Here is a 23,852-nt window from a genome sequence, read left to right as displayed (position 1 = left end):
ATCGGCTTTCCACTTCTAATATTTTTTTTTCTTTATTTTTTGAAAGAAAAGCTTGCTTTTATTCATAGATCAATTAGAATCAGTTAAAACATCTAAGAATGAAGTATCGTTAAAAGAAACAGAGAATTTGGCAAGCTTATATAAGCCTCCACATTGTTGTCTCTACTCGTCCATAATATCTTTAGATCTTGTCGATCCCAAATTCTGTCCTCCAACATTAAAATTTAAAATGCCAAAACAAGCAAGATTCATCGCAAAAAGGTACGAAAAAAAAATCATAAATCTATGGAAAGTGAAGGCAACAGCTCTTAGAACAAGATAATGTAAGCTCAAGTCTAGCTAAACATTGACTTCCTTAACCAAAAGCTACAACCAAGTTTCACATGTAACTGTAAAACTCTCCTCATCCCATGTGAACACTGTCCAAGATGAAGCCTTTCTTGTGTCGTAACAGAGTAAAGAACCTGAACAAATACAACTACATAAGCCCTCAGTCAAAAGGGAAACTAAATTATACATACCCAATGTCATCTCTAACCTCGGCACCGTGGTAATATTATGCTGGAGAAGTTAGCCATCGCTTGTCCATGTGAAGGCCAAAATAACAATGGTAAGTGAGAAGAAAATAGTTCCGCTAGCAAACAACCACATGACCTTGCTCGGCCCTTGTTTCGGGCTCTCTTGATTCCCCAACTCAACATCTTTGAGAAGCTCCCTTACTTCATCCATGTCGGAATCCTTGGCCGCTTGGAGCAGTCTACCTTGAATTTTCCCAAGCTTAGTGAGTCTGCTATCTCCAGTTCCACCCTTAGCCGACCAGATAAAACCAGTCATCTTCCAAAGAAGAATACCCACATAGATGGCAACAACACAATCTACAGAATAATGGTGGCGCTCTCGTACTTCCCGCTGAGCACTGTGCATAACAAGCAGCCATATAAGAACTGAGCTAAACCCTCCATAAGCCTCCTGCAAGTTAAGATGTTAAAAGGTCAATGACACTGGTCATTTATGAATTGACAACAGCCATAACAAGAATGAAAGACCATGTTCTGAATGTATTAAAACAATACCATCCATGCCATTGCAGTCAGCACAGCAACAAACATGTGGCCACTGTATACAAGGTCATTGCAGCCGCCCCCAGCCTTTTTAAGCAGACTGTACCATGAAGATCCTTCTGATGTATTGGGTCGCAAAAAATCTATTAGGAAGCTCATTAAACCCCAATCTGGACGGTAGTCTGCAGTGTAATTGACAGTATCAACTGCAAAGAATAGGAGAACTTTAAGACATACTTCTGGAGACAGGGAAGTAACAAATAGATACACTAAAAACAATAAAACACCTGCTAAGAATATAGACCTAGAAATATAAACATATTAATTACCATATGCTATATCCCATTCTATTACTTGACGAATGGCATTAGCATCAGAAGCATAAGGAACATAATATTTCTGAGCCCAACGATGAGGATGTCCAGGGATACTATAGCGAGATGAAGCACACCATGGGCGGGCTGATGGCAGAATTGTAGACGCAAAAGTTATTGCACGTAGAAGACGGCCGACTGCCATGGTAAACATGTATCGTGCACCTAATCCAAGACCAGGAGCTTTTACAGACTCAAATAGTACAGAGAAGGCCAACATTATAAATAACATCAAGTAATGGTGCAAGCCAATGATGTGAGCCCTTAGTATCTCAACAACTGCTTCAGGAAGTTTCTCATTTAGTGCCAGGAGCAACCATTGACCAGTATCAGGAAGAGGAGGCCTACCACTGTTAAATATTACAAATTTGAGAAATGGTCCCATTAAAGTTTGATTTTATAGTTACAAATGAAGCAATTTAGGAAAAGAAAGGTTTTGTTTTATTTCCTAGAGAAAACAAATCATGCAGAAATTTAACATCTTAAGCTACTATCAACTCTGATTTATATATCATGTACGCATTTCAAATCATTACACAATGACAAAGATCCTCATTAAAAATGTTTAATTATTTAAGTTCATCTGTATGTAACAACTATGAAGTTAAAATAAGATTCATTCGCATAGTCCCTGTTAACTTTTTGTTAGATCCTATCCTTGTAACTATACCTAATTGCTATCACATTGTAAATAAGCTGCATAAAACACAGCATTCCAAGTGCATTGGTTGTCAGTTACCTAGCAATTCAAATAACTTATGGGAAAGAGCTCAATTAAAGAGCCAAAGAAGAAGTTACAGTTGAATTCTCACTTTTGTCCATACAATGAACTATTCAAAAGAAACTAATTTTATGATTTGGTGATATTGATCTTCTAAGTAGATATACCTGGAAGGCATGTGTAAAAAGTTACAACAACTACGTGTCTTGTGTGATCGATGTTTTCAAAAAAATAATGTCAGATAGAAGTAAACTATCACTTGAAAAAGCTCAGTCGTAAATTGCCCTCTTCTCAGGAGAGCTAGGTGTCTCAGATTTGAAATCTTGTCCAGATTCAACTTTCTAATCCCACGTGATGTTTCTCAAATCAAATTCAGGAAAAGAATAACAGAGATAGAATTCTTCTTCTATTTCCTCTGTTAAACTTCACTGTTTATAAAGTGAGAAATAAAATGTTACCATCCATACGTTAATGTTGCTATCTATATCCAGCTTCTATAATAGATTATAAAACACATGGCAGTTGCCTTTGAGCAAAAAGGAAGAACTTCAAAGAGGAGAGTTAAGACTTGAGACCTGGAAGAAATTATACAAACTCCTCTTAGGGTCTAATTGGATGGATGGTGAGATAAGTTCCGGTGAAACTAAAAATAATGGTGGCCATAAAATTAGTTATTTGATATTTATGGGATTATTAAGAACATATATAATTTTAATTTCATTAATAAAATAATAGATGTATAATATTTTTTATTATTTTTATTATTGATATAATATTTATATTTTATTTAAATAGTGATGTATCATTTGTATTCATATAAATATTTCATCAATTTATTTTTATATCTATACTATTTGGTTGATTGAGTTGGTGACACCCATTAACCAGGTCTCAACTCAGTTGAAAAACTAATGAAAGCACATTCTTTTTATAAAATAAAAAACATTACGAGAGGGTATTGATATCATTTTATATTTTATTTAAAATTTAGAAAAATGCAATGACACTTTAACCTAAAAGAACCATGGTTTTCAATATTTTTATTTTAGCATTTCAACTAAAGTCTTACTTGTTTTTTACATTAACTTTTTATAAATATATTTACTATATAAATTTTTTTCCCCCACATTGTGGGTGAGCCATAATCTAGTAATTAATTATCCCTGAAATCTACATGTTTGCACTTATCTATTTATTCCCATTTATTTTTATATAATTAATTACATAAAATCTTTTTATTTAATGGACTAGCAGTCCAGCAACTTGGAACCTAAAGGGTTCAGTGGAAAATATAAGGTGTGGCGTGAATGAAGGATTCCAAAATTGTTATGCAAAGACTATTGTGGTGCAATTGCACCAAAATTCAAGCAAATCACCCCGAAAGGTAGGTTCAGTGGATTCCAAAGGCAGCCTTAGAAACCCAGAGAATCACTGCTCGATTCTATAAAGGGATAGTTTTCACAATAATGAGTGAGAACAAAGGGATAGTTTTCACAATAATGAGTGAGAACGAACATCATCAGTTGAATACGGGCATACCATTTTAGATCAATTTGGTGCAGGCAGATGACAAGCACAAATGTGATAGCCGAAAAGTAGAAATCAAAGCATGATTGGAAACCCTCTAAATACATATGTAAGAACTCTATTCATACAAGACCTTTTCAACAATCAAATGAGATTAAACAAATTACCTATAAAACAGTCAGTGACAAGTGTGTTTCTCCTCAAAAATTCCACAAAGCGGTGGACTTTGAAGAATACAAAAAAGATGCAGGTATGAAGAAGTTTCTGGAATGGAAATTGAAATGGACCCAAGTTTCAATTTCCTAATTCCGTACTATGCTGCATGGTTGTATTGACAGAAAACAGAGTCAGAGATCTCCGTAAATAAACTTCTTCACTACTGGATCCTTCTATCTATTTTATCATTTGTTTTAGTTTAAAACATTCTTAACTAGAAATCACCAAACGGTGTAAGACAAGGGTAACCGATGATGTGACATAAGGCAATCTGGTTTAGCAAGTGGCATCTCAAGCTCATTTATTACTGTCATGTAAAGATTGGATTCATTTTGGAAAGAAAAATCTATGAAAAATCATTCATAAAGGCACATAAAAATCAAGTAAAATGGATCATAAACGTCATCCAATTAAAGCTCAAGATAGATTGGAAAACGCTTCTCAAACTGCAAATTATCATTAGCAGGATTCAAATTGTAAGCTGACAAGTTTATAAAGGCAAGAAACAATGTCCAAGCCTGAAACATCTGGAGCAAAGCTGGTCGCTCTTAACACTAAACTTCTATTGATTTGATAAAACAGAACTTATTATTATTGCCAATCATATATCTCTTCATGATCAGCATTTGAGACTCTCATTGCAAGCAATAAATCTGAATTGTGATCCAAACTACTTAATATGTATTAAAACTAAATCAAATCACAGGCACTAATCATATCGATGAAACTGAAACTGAACCCAACAAACAACAGCGAAATAAACACAACCCACGTAATAAAATGCGAAGAAAATGCACAAATCAGATCGAACTTAAGGTGATTCAACATTTAGGCCTATTCCAATTTGAACGCGAACAAGAAGCAAGTAACCTTACTTGTGCCAATTGAGTCCAAGAACAACGGTAACGAAACGAACTGTGCAGGCTTCAAAAAGAAGAGCTGAGAGCATAAATATCATCGAAGCAAGGAAAGAGATGGCAGCTCGAAACTCGGCGCTCCAGTGACGGTAAAAGGGGATGCGCGTGACGGCGACGAGGGCTAGTAAAGACCAGAGTACGGGTTGAAGACGCTCGTGCCACGTTGGGGATAGGATGCGTAAATAGTCTACCGCCACGTATGTCATCGCAACCACCCCCAGCCCCCCACTTTTCACCGCCGGCCACCGCATGGTGTTGACGGCTGTAGTGAAGAGTAGCGTTTCTTCGGCAGTGCTGGTTTCAGTTTGGCTTGATCCGTCCCAGAGATTGCGATACAAGAATGTCGGATCTTGGATTTTGAATCCTAGTGTTAGTCAGACATAATAAAGTAAGCTGATGATCTCAATTAATAAGTGTTAATCTTCTTGTTTGAGTTAATTAATTATTAACTAATTATTATAATTACCATTTTTTTTGGAATATAGAACAAAATGATTTTTTTTTCATATAACTTTCGGAAATAGATTTTCATATAGCTTCTCCAAAAACTAGCATTCACAATAACTCTTCTCCTTAATTACTTTAAAAAGAAACATCTCCAAAAATCCTTTACAGTAACTTTCTCTCCCAAAAACTCTCTAAAAAAATCTCCCCCCATATACAAAATATGAGAAGGCTTATATAGCCATTTACAAAATATTTTTTATTGTTTATATCTTCATTTGTAGGTACAAGTGGTGGTGGAGAAGGTGTGGCTAGTGGAGTTGGTGGTGGAAAAAGAGTGGCTAGTGGAGTTGGTGGTGGAAAAGGTGTGGCTAGTGGAGTTGGTGGTGGAAAAAGAGTGGCTAGTGGAGTTGGTGGTGAAAAAGGTGTGGCTAGTGGAGTTGGTGGTGGAAAAGGAGTGGCTAGTTGAGAAAAGTTTAAGTTGTGGGCTAGGTTTTTTTATTTTGATTTGGGCTTAGGGTTTGGGCCATTGGGGTTTTGATGTAAATTTGGCTTTGGGTAGTTAAGATTTTGGGTTTTGGGTTTAATTTTAGTGGGTTAGGTAAGGCTAAATTGGGTTTTGATGTAAATGGGCTAAAATTGGCCTACAACAGCTGCCCCTCTTTGCTTATTATCGTGTAACGAGAATAGAGCAAAGATATAAAGAAAGGCCAATTTTGCCCGGTCTTGCTAAGTATGGACTTCTTTGGTGCTCTTCTCATCCAGGTAGTCTCTTTCCAGTCCATCGCATCTTGTAGCTTTGGTTCAATCCACTGCAAATTCGGAGATATGCCTTGTAGCTTCAATCTGTTCCAATGTAATTCAATATGCTCTTCTATCGCTTTAGTGAGATAAGGTTTTGGGTCTTCTCTCTGCCACTTCAGAAAGGCAAGATCTGATATCCTCGATTAACTCCACTGCAACTTCAGGGAGACAAAATATGGTGTCTTCAATCAGCTCTAATATTGATTCTTTACTCGGCATGTGATCCTGAGCTCAACTCATTTCTCGCAATATGAATTGACTCTGTAAAACTAGACATTAAAAACAGAAATTGAAAATAGCTCAGCACGTGAGCCAAGGCTCAACTCACCTCTCGCAAAAGTAGATTTTGAAAATACCTCGACATGTAAACCCAAGGCTCAACTCACATCTCGCAATATGAGTTGATTTTTGAAAAGTAGAAATTGAAAACGCCTCAGCGTGTGACCCGAGGCTCAACTCACCTCTCGCAATATGAGTTGATTTTTTTGAAAAGCAGAAATTGAAAATAGCTCAGCGTGTCCTGAGGCTCAATTCACCTCTCGCAATATGAATTGAAAAAAATACCACAGTGTGTAATCTGAAGCTCAACTCACTTCTCGCAATATGAGTTGATTTTTTTAAAAACAGAAATTGAAAATACCTCAGCATGTGAACCGAGGCTCAACTCACCTCTCGCAATATAAGTTGATTTTTTTTTGAAAACAGAAATTGAAAATACCTCAACGTGTCTTGAGGCTCAACTCATTTCTCGCAATATAAGTTGAATTTTTTTTTTTTTGAAAACAGAAATTGAAAATACCTCAACGTGTCTTGAGGCTCAACTCATTTCTCGCAATATAAGTTGAATTTTGAAAACAGAAATTGAAATTACCTCAGCGTGTCCTGAGGCTCAACTCATTTCTCGCAATATAAATTGAATTTTGAAAACAGAAATTGAAATTACCTCAGCGTTTCCTGAGGCTCAACTCATTTCTCGCAATATGAGTTGATTTTTTCTTAACAACAGAAATTGAAATTACCTCAGCGTGTCCTGAGGCTCAACTCACCTCTAGCAATATGAGTTGATTTTGAAAAACAAAAATTAAAAGGCTTAACTCACCTCTCGCAATATGAGTCAATTTTTTTTGAAAACAGAAATTGAAAATACCTCAACGTGTCTTGAGGCTCAACTCATTTCTCGCAATATAAGTTGAATTTTGAAAACAGAAATTGAAATTACCTCAGCGTGTCCTGAGGCTCAACTCATTTCTCGCAATATGAGTTGATTTTTTTTAACAACAGAAATTGAAATTACCTCAGCGTGTCCTGAGGCTCAACTCACCTCTAGCAATATGAGTTGATTTTGAAAAACAAAAATTAAAAGGCTTAACTCACCTCTCGCAATATGAGTCAATTTAAAACATAAACTAAAAATACCTCGGCGTGCCCCGAGGCTCAACTCACTTCTCGCAATATGAGTTGATTTTTAAAAAAAAAATTAAAAATACCTCAACGTGTCTTGAGGCTCAACTCATCTCTCGCAATATGAGTTGATTTTCCTTGGAAAGCATGAATATTAAACATCAAAATACCAAAACCAGTCCTTTGGTAGAACTCGGGTATCTTTTCCTTTGATTCAGTGCGACTCTCATTCAAGATTTCTTGCTTTACTGGATTACCTGTATATGCCATGCATGATGTCATCATGATATGCACATGTTTGTCTTAAATGCCTTTATGCCTACATGATTATGCAGTGCTCCTTAAGCATATTGGTCGTATGTCATTTTCGCCATGATTGTTGAGGATCTGCGTTCATTGCTTTGATTCTCGACCTTCTCTTCAGGCCTCATACCTGTCTTCGAGCTTTACGAGTAATCGACGTTTCTCAGATATCACCCTTTTGCCCTTGGTTAAACTTTGTTCTTGCTTTGAAGATCTTCCACTTATCGAATTCTTATCCGGGTAATGCTTGACATTTCTTTTGTTTAGAGTATGTCATTTCACTATTTATCATTAAATAAACACATAATGAGATGCATGAAAATGGTCAGGTAGGGATAAAAAGGATATCTCATATTCCTTTATTTCAAATGTGGCAAACAAAGAAAGTTAACCAATGAGAGTAAAAATGTCAAAAAGAAAGAAAAGGTCGTATTCAACGGATACAAATGCTCTAGATATTCAACACATGAACTCTTCCACGTTCCTCAATCAATAATCTTTTCGAGCATGGCTTCTTGCGTAGAAAATTTCGAGCTTTCAGAAGTGCTTCAAATACTGTAGTCTCACTACTTGACCTATCGTTCGACCGCCACGTTTGTTTCATTAGGACGCCCTCTCGGGTTTTCATCCTAATCTTTTTGTACTAATCAAGACGCCCTTTTCGGGTTTTCGCCCTGATCCTTTTTTTTAAGATGCCCTTTTCAGGTTTTCATCTTAAGCATAATATTTCTTCACCGTATCTGAATTCATCGAATTCGGTAACTCCTTCCCATCCATCTCGGTAAGGATTAAAGCTCCTCCTGAGAATGCCTTTTTTACAACGTATGGTCCTTCCCAATTTGGTGCCCATTTTCCTCGCAGGTCTTTTTGTATTGGGAGAATCTTTCTCAGAACAAGTTCTCCTTCATGGAACTCTTTTGGTCGTACCTTCTTGTCATGGGCTGCGATCATTCTCTTTTGGTACATTTGCCCATGACAAATTGCCCTTAGACGTTTTTCTTCAATGAGGTTCAACTGATCATATCGAGCTCGAACCCATTCTGCTTCTTCTAACTTTGATTCCATCAATACTCGCAGAGAGGGGATCTCAACCTCGATAGGTAGCACAGCTTCCATTCCATAGACTAGAGAGAAAGGAGTTGCTCCCGTAGATGTTCGCACAGATGTGCGATATGCAAACAAAGCAAATGGAAGTTTCTCGTGCCAATCTTTATATGTCTCAGTCATTTTCCTAATGATCCTCTTAATGTTCTTGTTAGCTGCTTCAACAGCCCCGTTCATCTTTGGGCGATAGGGCGAGGAATTATGATGCTTTATTTGGAACTGCTCGCACACTTCTTTCATCATCTTATTGTTCAGATTCGTGGCATTATCTGAGATGATTCTTTCAGGCAAACCATATCGGCAAATGATTTCCTTTTTCAAAAACTTGCACACTGCAGTCTTCGTCACGTTGGCAAACGAAGCGGCTTCAATCCATTTTGTGAAGTAATCGATAACCACAAAAATGAATCGATGTCCATTTGAAGCTTTTGGAGAAATTGGCCCTATGACATCCATGCCCCACATAGAAAAAGGCCACGGGGAAGTCATGACATGAAGGGGTGAAGGGGCTACATGAATTTTATCGCCGTAGATTTGACATTTGTGGCATTTTCTGGCAAAATTGATGCAGTCATTTTCCATTGTCAGCCAATAATAACCGAGTCTCATGATCTTTCTAGCCATATTGAAACCATTGGCATGCGTTCCGCAAATTCCCTCATGGACATCTTCAAGTATTTTTCTGGCTTCAACATCATCCACACATCTCAAAAGCATCTGATCCTTTCCTCTTTTATACAGGATATCCCCATCAAGAACAAATCCCGCTGCCATTCTTCTAATTGTTCTTTTATCGTTCTCATTCGCTTGTTCGGGATACCTTTGATTCTTGATATATTCTAAGATATCATAAAACCAAGGCCGTCCATCTACTTCTTTCTCAATGCTACAACAGTGTGCAGGGACCTCGTATATGCTCATTTTGAGGGGCATTATTTCTGCTTCTCTACTTGCTTTGAACATTGAAGCCAAAGTGGCTAGGGCATCAGCCAGTTGGTTCTCTTCTCGTGGGAAGTAATGAAAAGTTATTTCTTTGAATTCCTTGATCAATCCAGCCACTAAATCGCTATACTTAATCAATTTTGAGTCCCTCACTTCCCATTCTCCACGGATTTGGTAAATCACTAGGGCTGAGTCCCCGTACACCTCCAAGATCTCGATGTTTCGTTCGATAGCTGCACGAAGCCCCATGATACAGGCCTCATATTCTGCGATATTATTGGTACAGAAGAAGTTCAGTCTTGCAGTGAACGGATAATGATTCCCGTCTGGTGATACCAGGATTGCTCCAATTCCATGCCCTAAAGCATTTGACGCACCATCAAAGCACATCTTCCATGACTTCTCTTTTGATGACTCGGATTCTATTTTTGTGATGCACATTAAGTCTTCGTCTGGGAAATCGAATCTTAAAGGCTCATATTCCTCTGTCGTTCGAGTTGCTAAGAAGTCAGCTATTGCGTTCCCTTTTATTGACTTCTGACTTACATAGGCAATGTCATATTCCGAAAGGAGGAGCTGCCATCGTGCCATTCTTCCTGATAGTGCCGGCGATTCCATCATGTATTTTATTGGGTCCAGCTTTGAAATTGCCATGTCGTGTGATACAACATATATTGTCTGAGTCTCCGAGCTACCCAAACTAGAGCGCAACAATATTTCTCAATGGACAAATATTTTGCCTCATATTCAGTGAACTTTTTGCTGAGGTAGTAGATCGCCTTTTCTTTTCTCCCTGACTCATCATGTTGCCCCAGTACGCAACCCATTGAGTTTTCAAACACGGTCAGGTACAAAATTAAGGGTTTTTCAGGGGTCGGTGGTACTAGCACAGGAGGATTAGACAAATACCGTTTTATCTTATCGAAGGCCACTTGGCACTCCTCGTTCCATTCTCCCGGGTTATGTTTTCGAAGGAGTCAAAAAATTGGGTCGCACTGATTGGTAAGTTGAGCAATGAATCGAGCAATGTGATTCAACCTCCCTAAAAATCCCCTGACTTCCTTTTGTGTGCGCGGGGGAGGTAATTCTTGGATGGCTTTTATTTTATCTAGATCAACTTCGATACCTCTTTCACTAACAATGAAGCCTAGCAATTTTCCCGAGGTAGCCCCGAATGTACATTTGGCTGGATTAAGCTTTAGCTGAAACTTTCTCAGCCTTTCGAACAACTTCTTGAGGTTCATCACATGTTCTTCTTCTCCTCGAGATTTAGCAATCATATCATCGACGTAGACCTCTATTTCCTTATGCATCATGTCATGGAATAATGTCACCATAGCCCTCTGATATGTTGCCCCAGCATTCTTTAACCCGAATGACATCACCTTGTAGCAGAACGTTCCCCACATTGTTATGAAGGTAGTTTTCTCCATATCCTCAGGGGCCATCTTGATCTGATTATACCCCGAGAATCCATCCATGAAAGAAAACAATGAATGTTTTGCTGTGTTGTCCACCAACGTGTCAATATGTGGCAAGGGAAAATTATCTTTTGGGCTTGCTCGATTCAGGTCACGGTAATCCACGCACATTCGTACTTTTCCATCTTTCTTTGGTACCGGGACTATGTTAGCCACCCATTCTGGATATTTGGAGGCTTGTAGGAAGCCAGCGTCAAATTGCTTCTTGACTTCCTCTTTTATTTTCAACAGCATTTCGGGCCTCATCCGTCTTAATTTTTGTTGGATGGGCTTGTATTCTGGCTTTAATGGAAGCTTATGGACCACTAAATCTTCATCTAGCCCTGGCATGTCCTGGTATGACCACGCGAAAACATCTTTGTATTCGCGGAGTAAAGTGATCAAACTATGCCTGGTACTTTCTGAAATAGAAGTCCCAATCTTCACTTCTTGTTTCCTCTCTTTAGTGCCCAAATTTATTGTTTCCACAGATTCTTCATGAGGCAGAACCTGTTTATCCTCTTGTTCCACCATCCTTAACAATTTAGGAGACGAGACATAATCTTCAGCATTTTCTTCGGCTTCAAATTCTCCTAAGCAAACAGCCTTCTCAAAATCAATTTCAAGATTCGTAACGGGCTTATTCATGTCATCAATATCTGAGCACCTGAAAGTTGAATGGAAAAGGAAGCTATAGGGGGACATCCAAGTATTGGAAACAACAAACAAATGTTATGTCATGGCAATGAGGCAAATGTAAGGATGAGAAAATGATTATGAAATTAGTGATAATGCGAAAAATTGTGACAAAATGCATCTTCATTGATATTCATTTAAATGATAAAGGGCGAATGCAAACTCTTACAAAAGAATTCTATTATATCTAAGGACACAATAGAAGGTTGATGTTTAGCATTACTCTGAAGGCTTATAAACTACAAGAAGCTCCTCAGCAATCCAATTGTTCAACATGAAACCAGGAGGGCAAGGGCGTATCCTCGAGACATCTTTACTTGCACCAGCTTCTTTGTCAATGACATTTATACTGACATTCTGAAAATCCCTTTCAATTAATCCCAGCATGTTTCGTGGATCATCTTGTCCAGGGTACATCATTCCCGCAGATGTAAATGTTTTTGACAAAGGAGGGTACTCTATTGGTTCCCATTCTGGTTCTCGGCCCAAAGTTCTTGCAATTCTTTTCTCTTGATCCTTCTTCCACTGTCTTCTTCTTTGGCGCATGTCAGGCTGGAACCCCAAACCGTATCGGGCCTTGTGCTGCACTGGCTTTAAAGCCCTCACTATTCCTTGCAGATGTCTCCCTAAACCTCTTCTCGCACGAGCTCCCCTTCCTACGGTCAACTTGACACCCATTCTGGTATTTCTCGACAGTTTTGGCATCGGAATTCTATTTCCCTCAGCGACGAAAGTGGCATTGATGAATTCAAGGGATCGAAAAGAACATTCCATTGCGTCCTTGCTTACTTCCAGGTATGGCGCATCAGCAGAGATAGATGCGACGATGTCTTCTTCGCCCTCGACTGTGACCAAACAGCCATCCATGATGAATTTCACCTTTTGATGGAGGGATGATGGGACTGCTCCAGCAGAATGAATCCAAGGTCTTCCCAAAAGGCAGTTATAAGAGGGTGTAATGTCCATGACTTGGAATTCGACCTCATAGATGTAGGGACCCACTTCCAAAGAGATTTCGATCTTTCCCATGACTTCGCGCCTCGTCCCGTCGAATGCCCTTACCGTGGAATGACAGGGCTTTAAGTAGGACAAATCCATCGGTATTCTGGAAAGCGTAGCCAATGGCATAACATTTATCGCTGACCCATTATCGATGAGTACGTTCGGTATTATGTAGCCCTTGCAGCGGGTCGTGATATGCAGCGCTTTCATCGAGCCTCTACCATTTAGCGGTATCTCATCATCACTAAAAGAGATGAAATTGTCCGCATTCAGATTGTTTACCCATCTATCAAGCTTCTCAACGGATATGTTGTTAGCTACGTAAGCTTGATTTAACACTTTCAGCAAAGCGTTCCGATGTGGCTCTGAATTTAAGAGTAGAGATAAAACTGAAATTCTTGCTGGCTGCTTGCTTAATTGTTCCACCACACTATACTCACTGTGCTTGATAAATTTCAAGAATTCCTGAGCGTCTTCCTCGTTCACAGGCTTTTTAGTTTCTTGCACGGGTGGAATTTCTTGCTCGACTTCGACTTCGTGCATCACTGCTTTCCCTTTTTGCTTCGAGTCACTACTTTTCTTTACCGGTTCAATTTCTTTAGAATGGCACCGTCGGCGTTATATAGGAAACCCGATGATTGATTGTCAGAAGCGCATATTTTTCCTCTATCGGCCTCCTCGCTTTTATAAAAGATCCCAATCTCCTTGTTATCCATCATACTTTGCAGTAATCCTCTGAACTCATCGCAGGACTGAATGTCGTGCCCTTCAACGCCATGGAACTCACAAAAACTGTGACCTTTTGCATCTTTTCCTCCGAATACTCCGTCAAGACGATAGAGTAACTCTTTTTCAACTAGTACCTCCCAGAATTTCTGCAGAGGTGTTCTTATTTCAGAAACCCATCTTCTACTTTGCCGTTCATTTTCCTCTCCTACTGTGCTCACATTCCCTTCGGTGTGGTTTGGGAATGGATTCCTGGTCGTACTACCAGTACCATTAAATCGCAAAATGCCCGCATCGATGAGCCCTTGAACTCTCCTTTTGAAAGCAAGACAGTTCTCAGTAGAATGCCCCTGGTTCCCCGCATGGTATGCACAACTAGCGTTTGGATCGTACCATTTCGGGTATGAAGGTTTAAGGGGGGCCATGTAATGGGGAGATATCAATTGTTTCTCCAAGAGTTTTGGGTACAATTCCCCATACGACACAGGGATAGGAGTAAATTGTGGCCTCTCGGGGTTGGGCCTTGTTGGTCTTGGTTCGTTTCTGGGTTGGTTTTGAACTGGTGCAGTGTTTTGTGAAAAAGTGGTGACGGGTTTTTGGTTGTTCATGGCGTATACGGGGTAGGACGGATGTGGTGCTTGGTAGTAAGGGGTTTGAGGAGGATAATAGAAATTTGGAGGTGGATAATTTCGAGGTCGGGGTTGATTTGGATATGGATTAGGGGCATAACGGTTTTCCATTCCCACCATATGGGCTTCTGGTTCTTTCTTCTTCATAGGCGCTGCCCTTTTTGAACCTTCTGAACCTTCCATTCTACCGCTCTTGACGGCATTCTCTATGAGCTCACCAGATATTACAATATCCGCAAACTCCTTCGTGGCACTTCCCACTAGTTTGTCATAAAACGACGCCTTTAAGGTGTTGATAAAGAGAACGGTTATCTCCGTTTTTGTTAGTGGGGGCTCCACTTGAGCTGAGACGTCTCTCAATCTCTGCGCATACTGTCTAAAGGTCTCTGATGGCTTTTTCTCCATCATTTGCAAGGTCATATGGTCTGGCACCATATCCGATACATGCTTGTACTATTCGCAAAATGCTGACGCCAAGTCCTTCCAGGATCGAATCTTTTCTCTACTAAGTTGATTGTACCACCGAAGAGCTGACCCTGTTAGACTATCTTGAAAGCAATGTATGAGTAGTTTATCCTCGTTCACATAACCAGTCATTTTTCGACAGAACATAATGAGATGTGCTTTCGGGCACCTTGTCCCATCATACTTCTCAAAATCAGGCACTTTGAACTTCGAAGGCAAAATTAGATCAGGTACCAAACTGAGTTCCTTAGCACCTAGTGCGGAGAAGACTTCAGTGCCTTCTATTGCTTTGAGTCTTTCCTCTAGACTCCTATATTTTGCGTCATGGTTATCCAATTTCAACTTGGCTACCTCTGCTGGGTCATCCAGATCTGGAACTAGTGGATTAGCAAAACTAGCCCCTGGGTTCGACGCTAACATTCCTTGCCCCAAATTAGTGGGTGGAGTAGGTGGTATAGGTCGATGTTCCAAGCCAGTGGGTTCCTCTTGAGTATACCCTCTTTGTATTGTATATGTGGGCGGTGGAGTGAATCCCGGGGGATAGAGTGGATCCTGATCATGGTGAATTCTTGACCGAGGTTCCATAACATCGGGGTTCTGCATTTTTCCTTTGACCAAAGTTGTCATCATCTCCATCATTTTGGCCATCTGATCTCTTTGCTCGAGTGATTCCTCTCGAGATCTCACCATTAGATCTCTCGTCTCTTGTTGCGATTTGGCCAGTTGCTCTTGTAATTCCTTTTGAGCCCTTTCCATCCTTTCAATTCTCTCATTGAATTCAGCCTCCATTACTCTAGCTTGTCGGCGCGTTTTATACGGATGACGTGGTTCCAGTCTTGTGGTATTACAACTGCGAATTATATATTTTATCTTCAGTGACCGAGTATGAGATATGCAATGTATGAATGAATGCATGAATGAATGCATGAATGTCAAAATGTTAGTTATGCAAGGAATGCAAAAAATTGGTGTTGATTTCAAGATAGCCCCTATTTAGGCATTTCCTTAATCAAAGGAGTATTACACAACGTTTCAGTCACTCGTATAATTGACTCCTCCATTAGAAATCCGTTTTTGGCAACCAATCTCTAATCAACACCTTCCTAACAAGATGCCTTCGATGCATGATGAAAAATAAAAATACAGACAAACGACCTTGGTTAGCGCAACACATATAAACAGAGAAAATGTAACAGCCCAAAATTGACCCTAGTCAGGAAGTGGTTTCGGGACCACAAAACCGAGTCATAAAAATAATTAATTTCCATATTCTATGCTTATTATGTGTGTACATGAGTATGTGGAAGTTTCATTCTCCAATTTTGCCAATTGCATGAGAAATTATTAAATAGGGATCGATATGAGACATGGTGAAAATATGATAGGCTAATTTAAAATGGTCTATTAATGCATGTTGTGAAAATGATGGGTTTGCATGTCAAATTACCCAAAATTTGAGCTAGTGGTTGGCCATGCTATGGGTGGAAACATGTTGGGAACATGTTGGCCTAGTGAGGTATGTAGGAAAAAAATAAAATAAGGAGTATGGGTAATAAAGAAAGGAAAAACAAAAAATGAGTGGTTGTTTCCCCCCCCATTGCCGTGAGCTAAAGAAAGGAAAAGAAAAACTTGTTCATCCTTTTTCATCCTCTTTTGACCGAAAATTCTAAGGGAGGAGGAAGGAGTTCTTGCTTCATGTTTGGTTTGGAAGAGAATTAGGAGGAAGTTTGGCCATGCATGTAACTAGATTGAGGTATGTTTGATATTATTCTTTGAGATTCATGTATATTTTAAGTTGTAAGTTTGAAATCTACCTAGCCATGGTTCAAACTTTGTTAAATGATAGAGATGATATTCGGCCATGCATGTTACATTCTTGGTTGGTATTTTGATGTTTGATGTTGTGGTGATGAGGCATGAAGATGAGTTAAGATTCGGCCTAGGTGGAGTTTGCGTTAATGCCATTGCATGCTAAATATGAAGCTTGTTAATGATGCATGTGATGGTGGATTGATGATTCTTGAATCTCTTTTTTTTTAGCATTTTTGAGTGAGCACATATGTGCATTGGTTGCTAGATGGGGAAGAATCGGCTAGCAAGTTGTGTGCTAAGGCCGAATATAATTTTTGTAGGTTAATGAGTAATGCATGTGCTAAATTGATGGAAAGGGAGAGGATGCTTTACTAGTGTATAAATGATATAAAGATTTTAGAAATTATTTTTGGTTAGGTGTATGTATGATTAGGTATATTCGGCCATATGAGTAAATATATAGATGATGTTAAATTTGATTATGTATAATGGGCCATATAGGGTACACATTGTGATATTAACTTTGATTCTCTATAATTGATCAAGTGGGTGATTAGTAAGAGTGATTGCCGAATATACTAACATACATATGCATGTGTAATTGGATTGTAAATATTTAGCAAGGCGGTTAAACTAGTTGATTTATTGATTAAGCTCAAGGAGTTAAAGGAGGAGAATCGAGCAAAGGCAAAGAAAAGATCATCGAGTAGCCGAGTTGGAACCATCTTACCCAACACAAGTAAGTCATTAAGCATATCTTTGGTATTGATTTAAAGGATCGTAATACCTATACCATTGTGTTTAATGAGATGAAATGTATACAAATGTATATGTAAGTAGAGATGAAATTTGTCGAATGTAAAAAGGAAGTGAAGCCTATTGAGTGGCTGGTTTTCGGCACTAAGTGTGCGGGCAATAAGTGTTTACGGTCATGAGATTGGCACTAAGTGTGCGGGTTTAAATTGTACAGCACTAAGTGTGTGAGTTTAAAGTACATGGCACTAAGTGTGCGCGGTTGATTATTAAGCACTATGTGTGCGAACTCAATATATATTTTCTATAAATTATTTACATTAAGGGTGCGACTTTACCGAGTCGATTTTGGACAGCGGAAAAGGTAAGTGTGCGAACTTGAAATGCATGGCACTAAGTGTGTGAGTTTAAAGTACATGGCACTAAGTGTGCGTGGTTGATTATTAAGCACTATGTGTGCGAACCCAATATATATTTTATATAAATTATTTACATTAAGGGTGCGACCTTACCGAGTCGATTTTGGACAGCGGAAAAGGTAAGTGTGCGAACTTGAAATGCATGGCACTAAGTGTGTGAGTTTAAAGTACATGGCACTAAGTGTGCGCGGTTGATTATTAAGCACTATGTGTGCGAACCCAATATATATTTTCTATAAATTATTTACATGAAGGGTGCGACTTTACCGAGTCAATTTTGGATAGCGGAAAAGGTAAGTACCTTGAGTTCATGGCTAATAGGCGTTATGTTTATATTTGGAGTTGAGCTTGGTAAGTTTTGAACCTATGTGACGATTATAGTTGAAGTCACGTACATAAGGTTCATTGTGGAATAGGTGAAAGTTCGTTTAATTGTATGATTATAACGAAAATAAAATGATGTATGAAAGGCCAATGTAGGACTTGGTATGAGATTGAACCATAGGGTTTAAGGAACTATGGTATAGTTTGGTATGGATGGAGTACTTAACCTCATTTCATTGTTTCCTGTTGTGATAATTTTATTAATGGATGGTTGTGGAATGCTTATGGCTTACTGAGTTATATACTCATTCGGTGTTTGCTTGTCACCTATTCTAGGTTTCTTGGACTCGTCTCTTTTTGCGTGATCGTGCCGTCGTCGAAGTCATCACACCGGCTAGCAAGTTTTGGTACTTTCTTCTTAGTCGGCTTAGGAGAACATTTCGGCATGTATAGGCTATTATGTTGTGTTTGAACTTTGGTATGTAAACTTTTAGCCATGCGAAAATGGCATAAATGTTCGGTTGGGTTTGGTTTCATAACGTTAGGTCGTAAATCTTGATAATTCGACCTTTTTATGCCATATGTCATGGTTGATTATTTTGGTGTTAAAATTCATGATATGGCAATAGTGTAGTAGGGGGATGTTTGACAATGATTAGCCTTTGGCATGGCTAGTCATGATCATAATTTGTGATATGTATGACGAATTACTAGTTAGATCAAGGAGAAATCACGAAATGGGCATAGTTGCTTTCGTAACAGATGCTGGCAGCAGCAGTGACGTGAGATTGAAAAATCACTAAAAATAGTAGGAGTGGAATAAATTGATGAATAAATTATGTATTCGAAGCTCGATGAGTCTATTTTCATATAGAAGCAACGAAAAGATCATATGGACAGTATGTTAAGAGATATTCAGGTTCGCGTGAGACAGGGCCAGAACGGTTTCTGGATTCCCTGTTCCGACTTTGGAAATTCATTATAAATTAACCAGAGACAATTAGGAGTCATACCATATATGGATAGATTCCTCTCTGAGTCTAGTTTCTATAGAAACAAACGACATCAGTATTTAAGCTCTGTGCAGGGAGATATCCAGGTCGTAATGCACAAAGTTCAGTGTAGTCGATCCCTGTAACATGGGAGACTTTGACTAATAAACTGTACTAATTGGCCCGACCAAAAATTCTAGAAAAAATATGTAGATGGGCATATGAGTCTAGTTTCAGGGAAAAATCACGAAACTGATTTTCGAGTTGTGAAACTCAAGATATGATTTTTAAACCGACTAGTACGCAGATTGGCAGTGTCTGAGAAATATTTTTATAAAGGGTTTAAAGTCTGTTAACATCTCGCGTTCGACTCCGGTGTCGGTCTCGGGTTCGGGGTGTTACAGAAAAACTGTAGAAAATCTAACAAATTAAGCTACTTAGTTCAGTGGACTCGATTCCCTTGCTTAGAAAGCACAAATGTAAAAGAAATAGAAGGTAAGATGTGCTTTTCCCGTGTACTTATTTCGGTGACTACTAAACGAGCGGAGGTTCGGCATGGCTCTAGTTATGTGGCTCGTATGGTTCATTATATGCGATTTTGGTTCTAGATAGGTACTCGAATTGCATGTACTATCATCTGCTAAGATTAACACAGAGCCTCGGTCATAGCCTATCACAGGCTCACGAGTTCAATTCGAGGGATTACATTTACTTATGCCTATGCGGAGGGACAAGTTAACTCACGAAAGCATAAGTCATATGTAACCCGAAAGTATTCACTAGCCTGTGCGGAGGGACGAGTTAACTCACGAAGGCGTAGCGTTTACTTTCACTTAAACGGACGGAGCCTGGGTAGAGAGCTCATGTTATGCGAGAATGCAAGTGCACGGTGTGTGGGGAACAACTCATAAACCTTTACGTTTCACTTAAAGAAACTAAACCAAAATTAAAACCATAAAAATTGAAAACTGAAAAACAACCAAATAAGCAAGTTAGAAGAAATATTTACAGCACGATACAAATGCATGAATTTTGAAAACGAGATTTTTGGATCACGACCAAATATTTACTTTGAACAAGGAAATTTGAAAATTTTGACAAAACGTGTTTAATTCCAGACACGACTCTCAAAAAGGCTTTTCCCAGCGGAGTCGCCAGCTGTAGCGACGTAAAAATTTTTGCTTAGCTTGGTCGCTAATTGTGGTGATTTATTGAAAAAAGTTTGAAATTTGACGTTTGATTTTTGAAATAAACAGGGAGTCGCCACCGATCCTTTTTCCTAGGTGTGATCGGACACCTATTAGATCTCTTATTAAAACAAATAAAAGGCTAAGTTTAGGTCTACGTTAAAATCCAGAGAAAATTTAGAGTTCGGGAGTCGGCTACGCGCGAGGAAGGTATTAGCACCCTCGCGACGCCCAAAATTGGTATCTTATTAAACACATGTTGTCTTGATTTTCAAAAATACGAATTCAATTTGACATTTAAGTGTGATCTGATTGAAGGAAATGAGAAGTTGCAAGTTTTTTTGTTTTTTAGGACGTCCCGTTTTTAACACGAGCCGATATATTTCACCCAACATAGCGATGAAATCGATGACTTAATGTTAAAATCGGTACATTGCCTTATTCTTAAAATTAAAATGTAAAAAGTTTTTAAAATGATAGTAAAAAAAATCCAAGAATATTATTGTCAAAAAAATGCGAATAATGATGTGAATAATAAAATATATAAAATATAAAATATTAAAACATCAAAATATTAGAATAATAATAATTAATATTGACAAATAAAAAATAAAATAGAAATAAAAAATGTACATAATATATATTAGAAATAATAATGATGTTTAAAAATCAATACTATTAATAATACTACATCAATATGTACATATATAAAAAATAAATACGTGATAATATTAAAAATATGTACATAATATAGTGTTAAAAATACATACATAATATAGTTAAGATATATACATAAGATAACATGTAAAAAAAATATATATATATATAAATAATATAATATTAAAGATATATACATAAAATAGTATAAAATATATATATACACGTAATATAGAATTTAAAATGTACCTAATATATTAAAAGAATATATATAATATAATATTAAGAAATATAATAATAACAAAAAAGGAGAGAGAGGGAGAGGGTGGATGATTTTCGGCCACAAGGTCAGCCATCGTCCGGTCGCCGGACCGCCGCCGGCGCCACCGTACACGGCAGCCGGACCTCAAAAAACTTTTTCGGTAAAAATGGGTAAGCTTCCTCCTTTTATTTTTTTTTTACTTTTGTATAAAAGAAACAAAATAAGATTGAAAGGAAAACAATAAGTAAACAAAGAACTTAAAATGAGAATAGACAAAGAAACCTCTTTTGCTTTGATCTTTGATTAATCTTAAAAAAAACTAGCTTCTCCAAAAACTAGCCTTCACAATAACTCTTCTCCTTAATTACTTTAAAAAGAAACCTCTCCAAAAATCCTTTACAATAACTTTCTCTCCCAAAAACTCTCTAAAAAAATCTCCCCTCATATACAAAATATGAGAAGGCTTATATAGCCATTTACAAAATATTTTTTTATTGTTTATGTCTTCATTTGTAGGTACAAGTGGTGGTGGAGAAGGTGTGGCTAGTGGAGTTGGTGGTGGAAAAAGAGTGGCTAGTGGAGTTGGTGGTGGAAAATGTGTGGCTAGTGGAGTTGGTGGTGGAAAAGGAGTGGCTAGTTGAGAAAAGTTTAAGTTGTGGGCTAGGTTTTTTTATTTTGATTTGGGCTTAGGGTTTGGGCCATTGGGGTTTTGATGTAAATTTGGCTTTGGGTAGTTAAGATTTTGGGTTTTGGGTTTAATTTTAGTGGGTTAGGTAAGGCTAAATTGGGTTTTGATGTAAATGAGCTAAAATTGGCCTACAACAAATATCTCAAGGGTTACATTGTTAATTGTCATGTTTTTCTTTTATACGATAATGCTTTTTATTTACAAATTCAAAAGAAGAATCAAATAAAATCTCAATATTTTATCGTATTATTTTATAAAGTATTAAGTTTTATTCTCAAGTCTTAGTTACAAATGCAAGTTTTTTTTCCCTAAGAATCTGTGACTGATTAATATACAATAATATTGTAAAAATCAAAAACAAAATTAATATTTATTGACTAATATCTCTCACCTAAACCGCAATTCCTTTGGAGAGACCCTGTTTTGTGGGTAAAGCCACGTTTTCTTAATTTTCAAAATTTTGAATTATTTAATTTAATTATTAAATTATTTACATTATTTCAAATAATTGTTTTTTTTTCTTTGGAATGGAAAAGTGCCTAAGAATCAACTAACTCTAATTACATCATACTTTTTCTATCTGTAATTTATAAAGGATGTGTGTCTAATAAATAATTGATTTGTAGTAATTCAGTGTAGTTGATTAAAGTAGTTTTTATATTTTATGAGCTTAAACATAAGTATTTTAACTAAATTTTATTACATTTTTATAAATTTAGTTCAATTTGTAGATATTATTTTTTGCCCGAGCTCAATTAGAGGCCCATTTGTTTCTTTTAAATTTTTGTTCTCTTTTGGGCTCGTTTGAAGCCCACTCAATTTTAGTCAATTGAAAGCCTTTATTTTTTTTTCTTTTTAAGCTTAAGGGCTCAAATTATTATTATCATTATTACTACTATTATTATTATTAAATATTATTATTATCTTTTTTTTACATATAAACCAGATTGAAAAACAGTATATATACATAAAATGAAATGAAAGAAAAAAAAAGAGAGAGGAGGCTTTTCATATTTTGTATTTTTTTTAAAAAGGTAAAAAATAAAAAGCAGCATGCTATTTCTTGTTTTTTTCTTTTTTGCCATAGACATATCATGAGGAATTGAATTTTGGGTTCCGATGAAGGGGACATCATTGAACCATCGATTTTCTGCCCGTAGACGCCCCAAAAATTTCGTTTTTTCCCTTCTCCATTCTAAAATAAAGGTTTTTTTTTTGTTTAAAAAAAGGCTTGATCTTTTAGATTTTTAAAAATGAAAATATGTTTTTTTAGTCATTCTAAAGGAAATTTTTAATTTTTAAAACAAATTTTTTGGTTTTGTTTTCAACTATTTCAAAATAAAACCTTTGATCTTTAAGAAAAGTAGTATTTTTTTTAAAAGAAAAAAAAGAGAAAGGTTATATTTTTTTAAAATAAAAATATATTATTTTAGTCATTTTAAAGGAAAGTTTAAATTTTTAAAATAAAGTTTTGATTTTTTTTTCAACTATTTTGAAATAAAAACTTTGATCTTTAATAAAAAAAATAGTGATTTTTTAAAAGAAAAAAAAGAGAGTGAGAAAGTTTAGATTTTTAAAAATAAAAATTTGTTTTTTAGTCATTTTAAAGGAAAAAATTTAAAATTTTAAAACAAAGTTTTGATATTTTTCAACTATTTCAAAATAAAGTTTTAATTTTTAAGAAAAGTAGTAAATTTTTTTAAAGAAAACTTTGATTTTGCAAAAAATATATATATTTTTCCGGCTACCGTATTTGGCGGGTCCACCACCAGAAGCCAGAGAGCCGTTGGACTCTCCGGTGATGGAGTCATGGCCAACATAGAAGGACGAAGAGAATGAGGAAGTAATTTTTTTGTTTGAAAAAAAATGAGGTTAAAATGAAAGAATGAATAGATTTCTCCTATTTATAGGTGTCAAAATGGATAATTTATTCCCACCCCCTTACTTTTTAAATTTACAAAAAAAT

The 23,852-nt window shown here is 37.1% G+C and overlaps 1 protein-coding gene across 1 annotated transcript; it reads right to left on the bottom strand.

The window, feature by feature from the left end:
* Positions 1-262: 262 nt before the first annotated feature.
* On the bottom strand, positions 263-5,222 carry LOC107932184 (uncharacterized). The gene is made up of 5 exons (XM_016864137.2): positions 4,775-5,222; positions 1,391-1,785; positions 1,074-1,267; positions 539-969; positions 263-464 (listed from the first exon to the last, which is right to left on the bottom strand). The coding sequence occupies exons 1-4, from the start codon at positions 5,065-5,067 to the stop codon at positions 571-573; spliced, it is 1,281 nt and encodes a 426-aa protein (XP_016719626.1). The 5' UTR covers positions 5,068-5,222; the 3' UTR covers positions 263-464; positions 539-570.
* Positions 5,223-23,852: the final 18,630 nt, after the last annotated feature.

This window comes from Gossypium hirsutum, chromosome A02, assembly GCF_007990345.1.
Source record: "Gossypium hirsutum isolate 1008001.06 chromosome A02, Gossypium_hirsutum_v2.1, whole genome shotgun sequence".
Classification (NCBI taxonomy): domain Eukaryota; kingdom Viridiplantae; phylum Streptophyta; class Magnoliopsida; order Malvales; family Malvaceae; genus Gossypium; species Gossypium hirsutum.
The sequence above is the reverse complement of the archived record's forward strand: the minus strand, read 5'-3'. Positions and strand labels throughout refer to the sequence as shown.

Bases quoted from the DNA above. Each gene is read 5' to 3' on its own strand.
- LOC107932184 (XM_016864137.2), bottom strand. From the start codon at position 5,067: ATGCGGTGGCCGGCGGTGAAAAGTGGGGGGCTGGGGGTGGTTGCGATG. The intron at 1,268-1,390 runs GTAATTAATATG...TATTCTTTGCAG, and splicing joins AGAATGGGATATAGCATATG to TTGATACTGTCAATTACACT. The intron at 970-1,073 runs GTATTGTTTTAA...CTTAACTTGCAG, and splicing joins TGACTGCAATGGCATGGATG to GAGGCTTATGGAGGGTTTAG.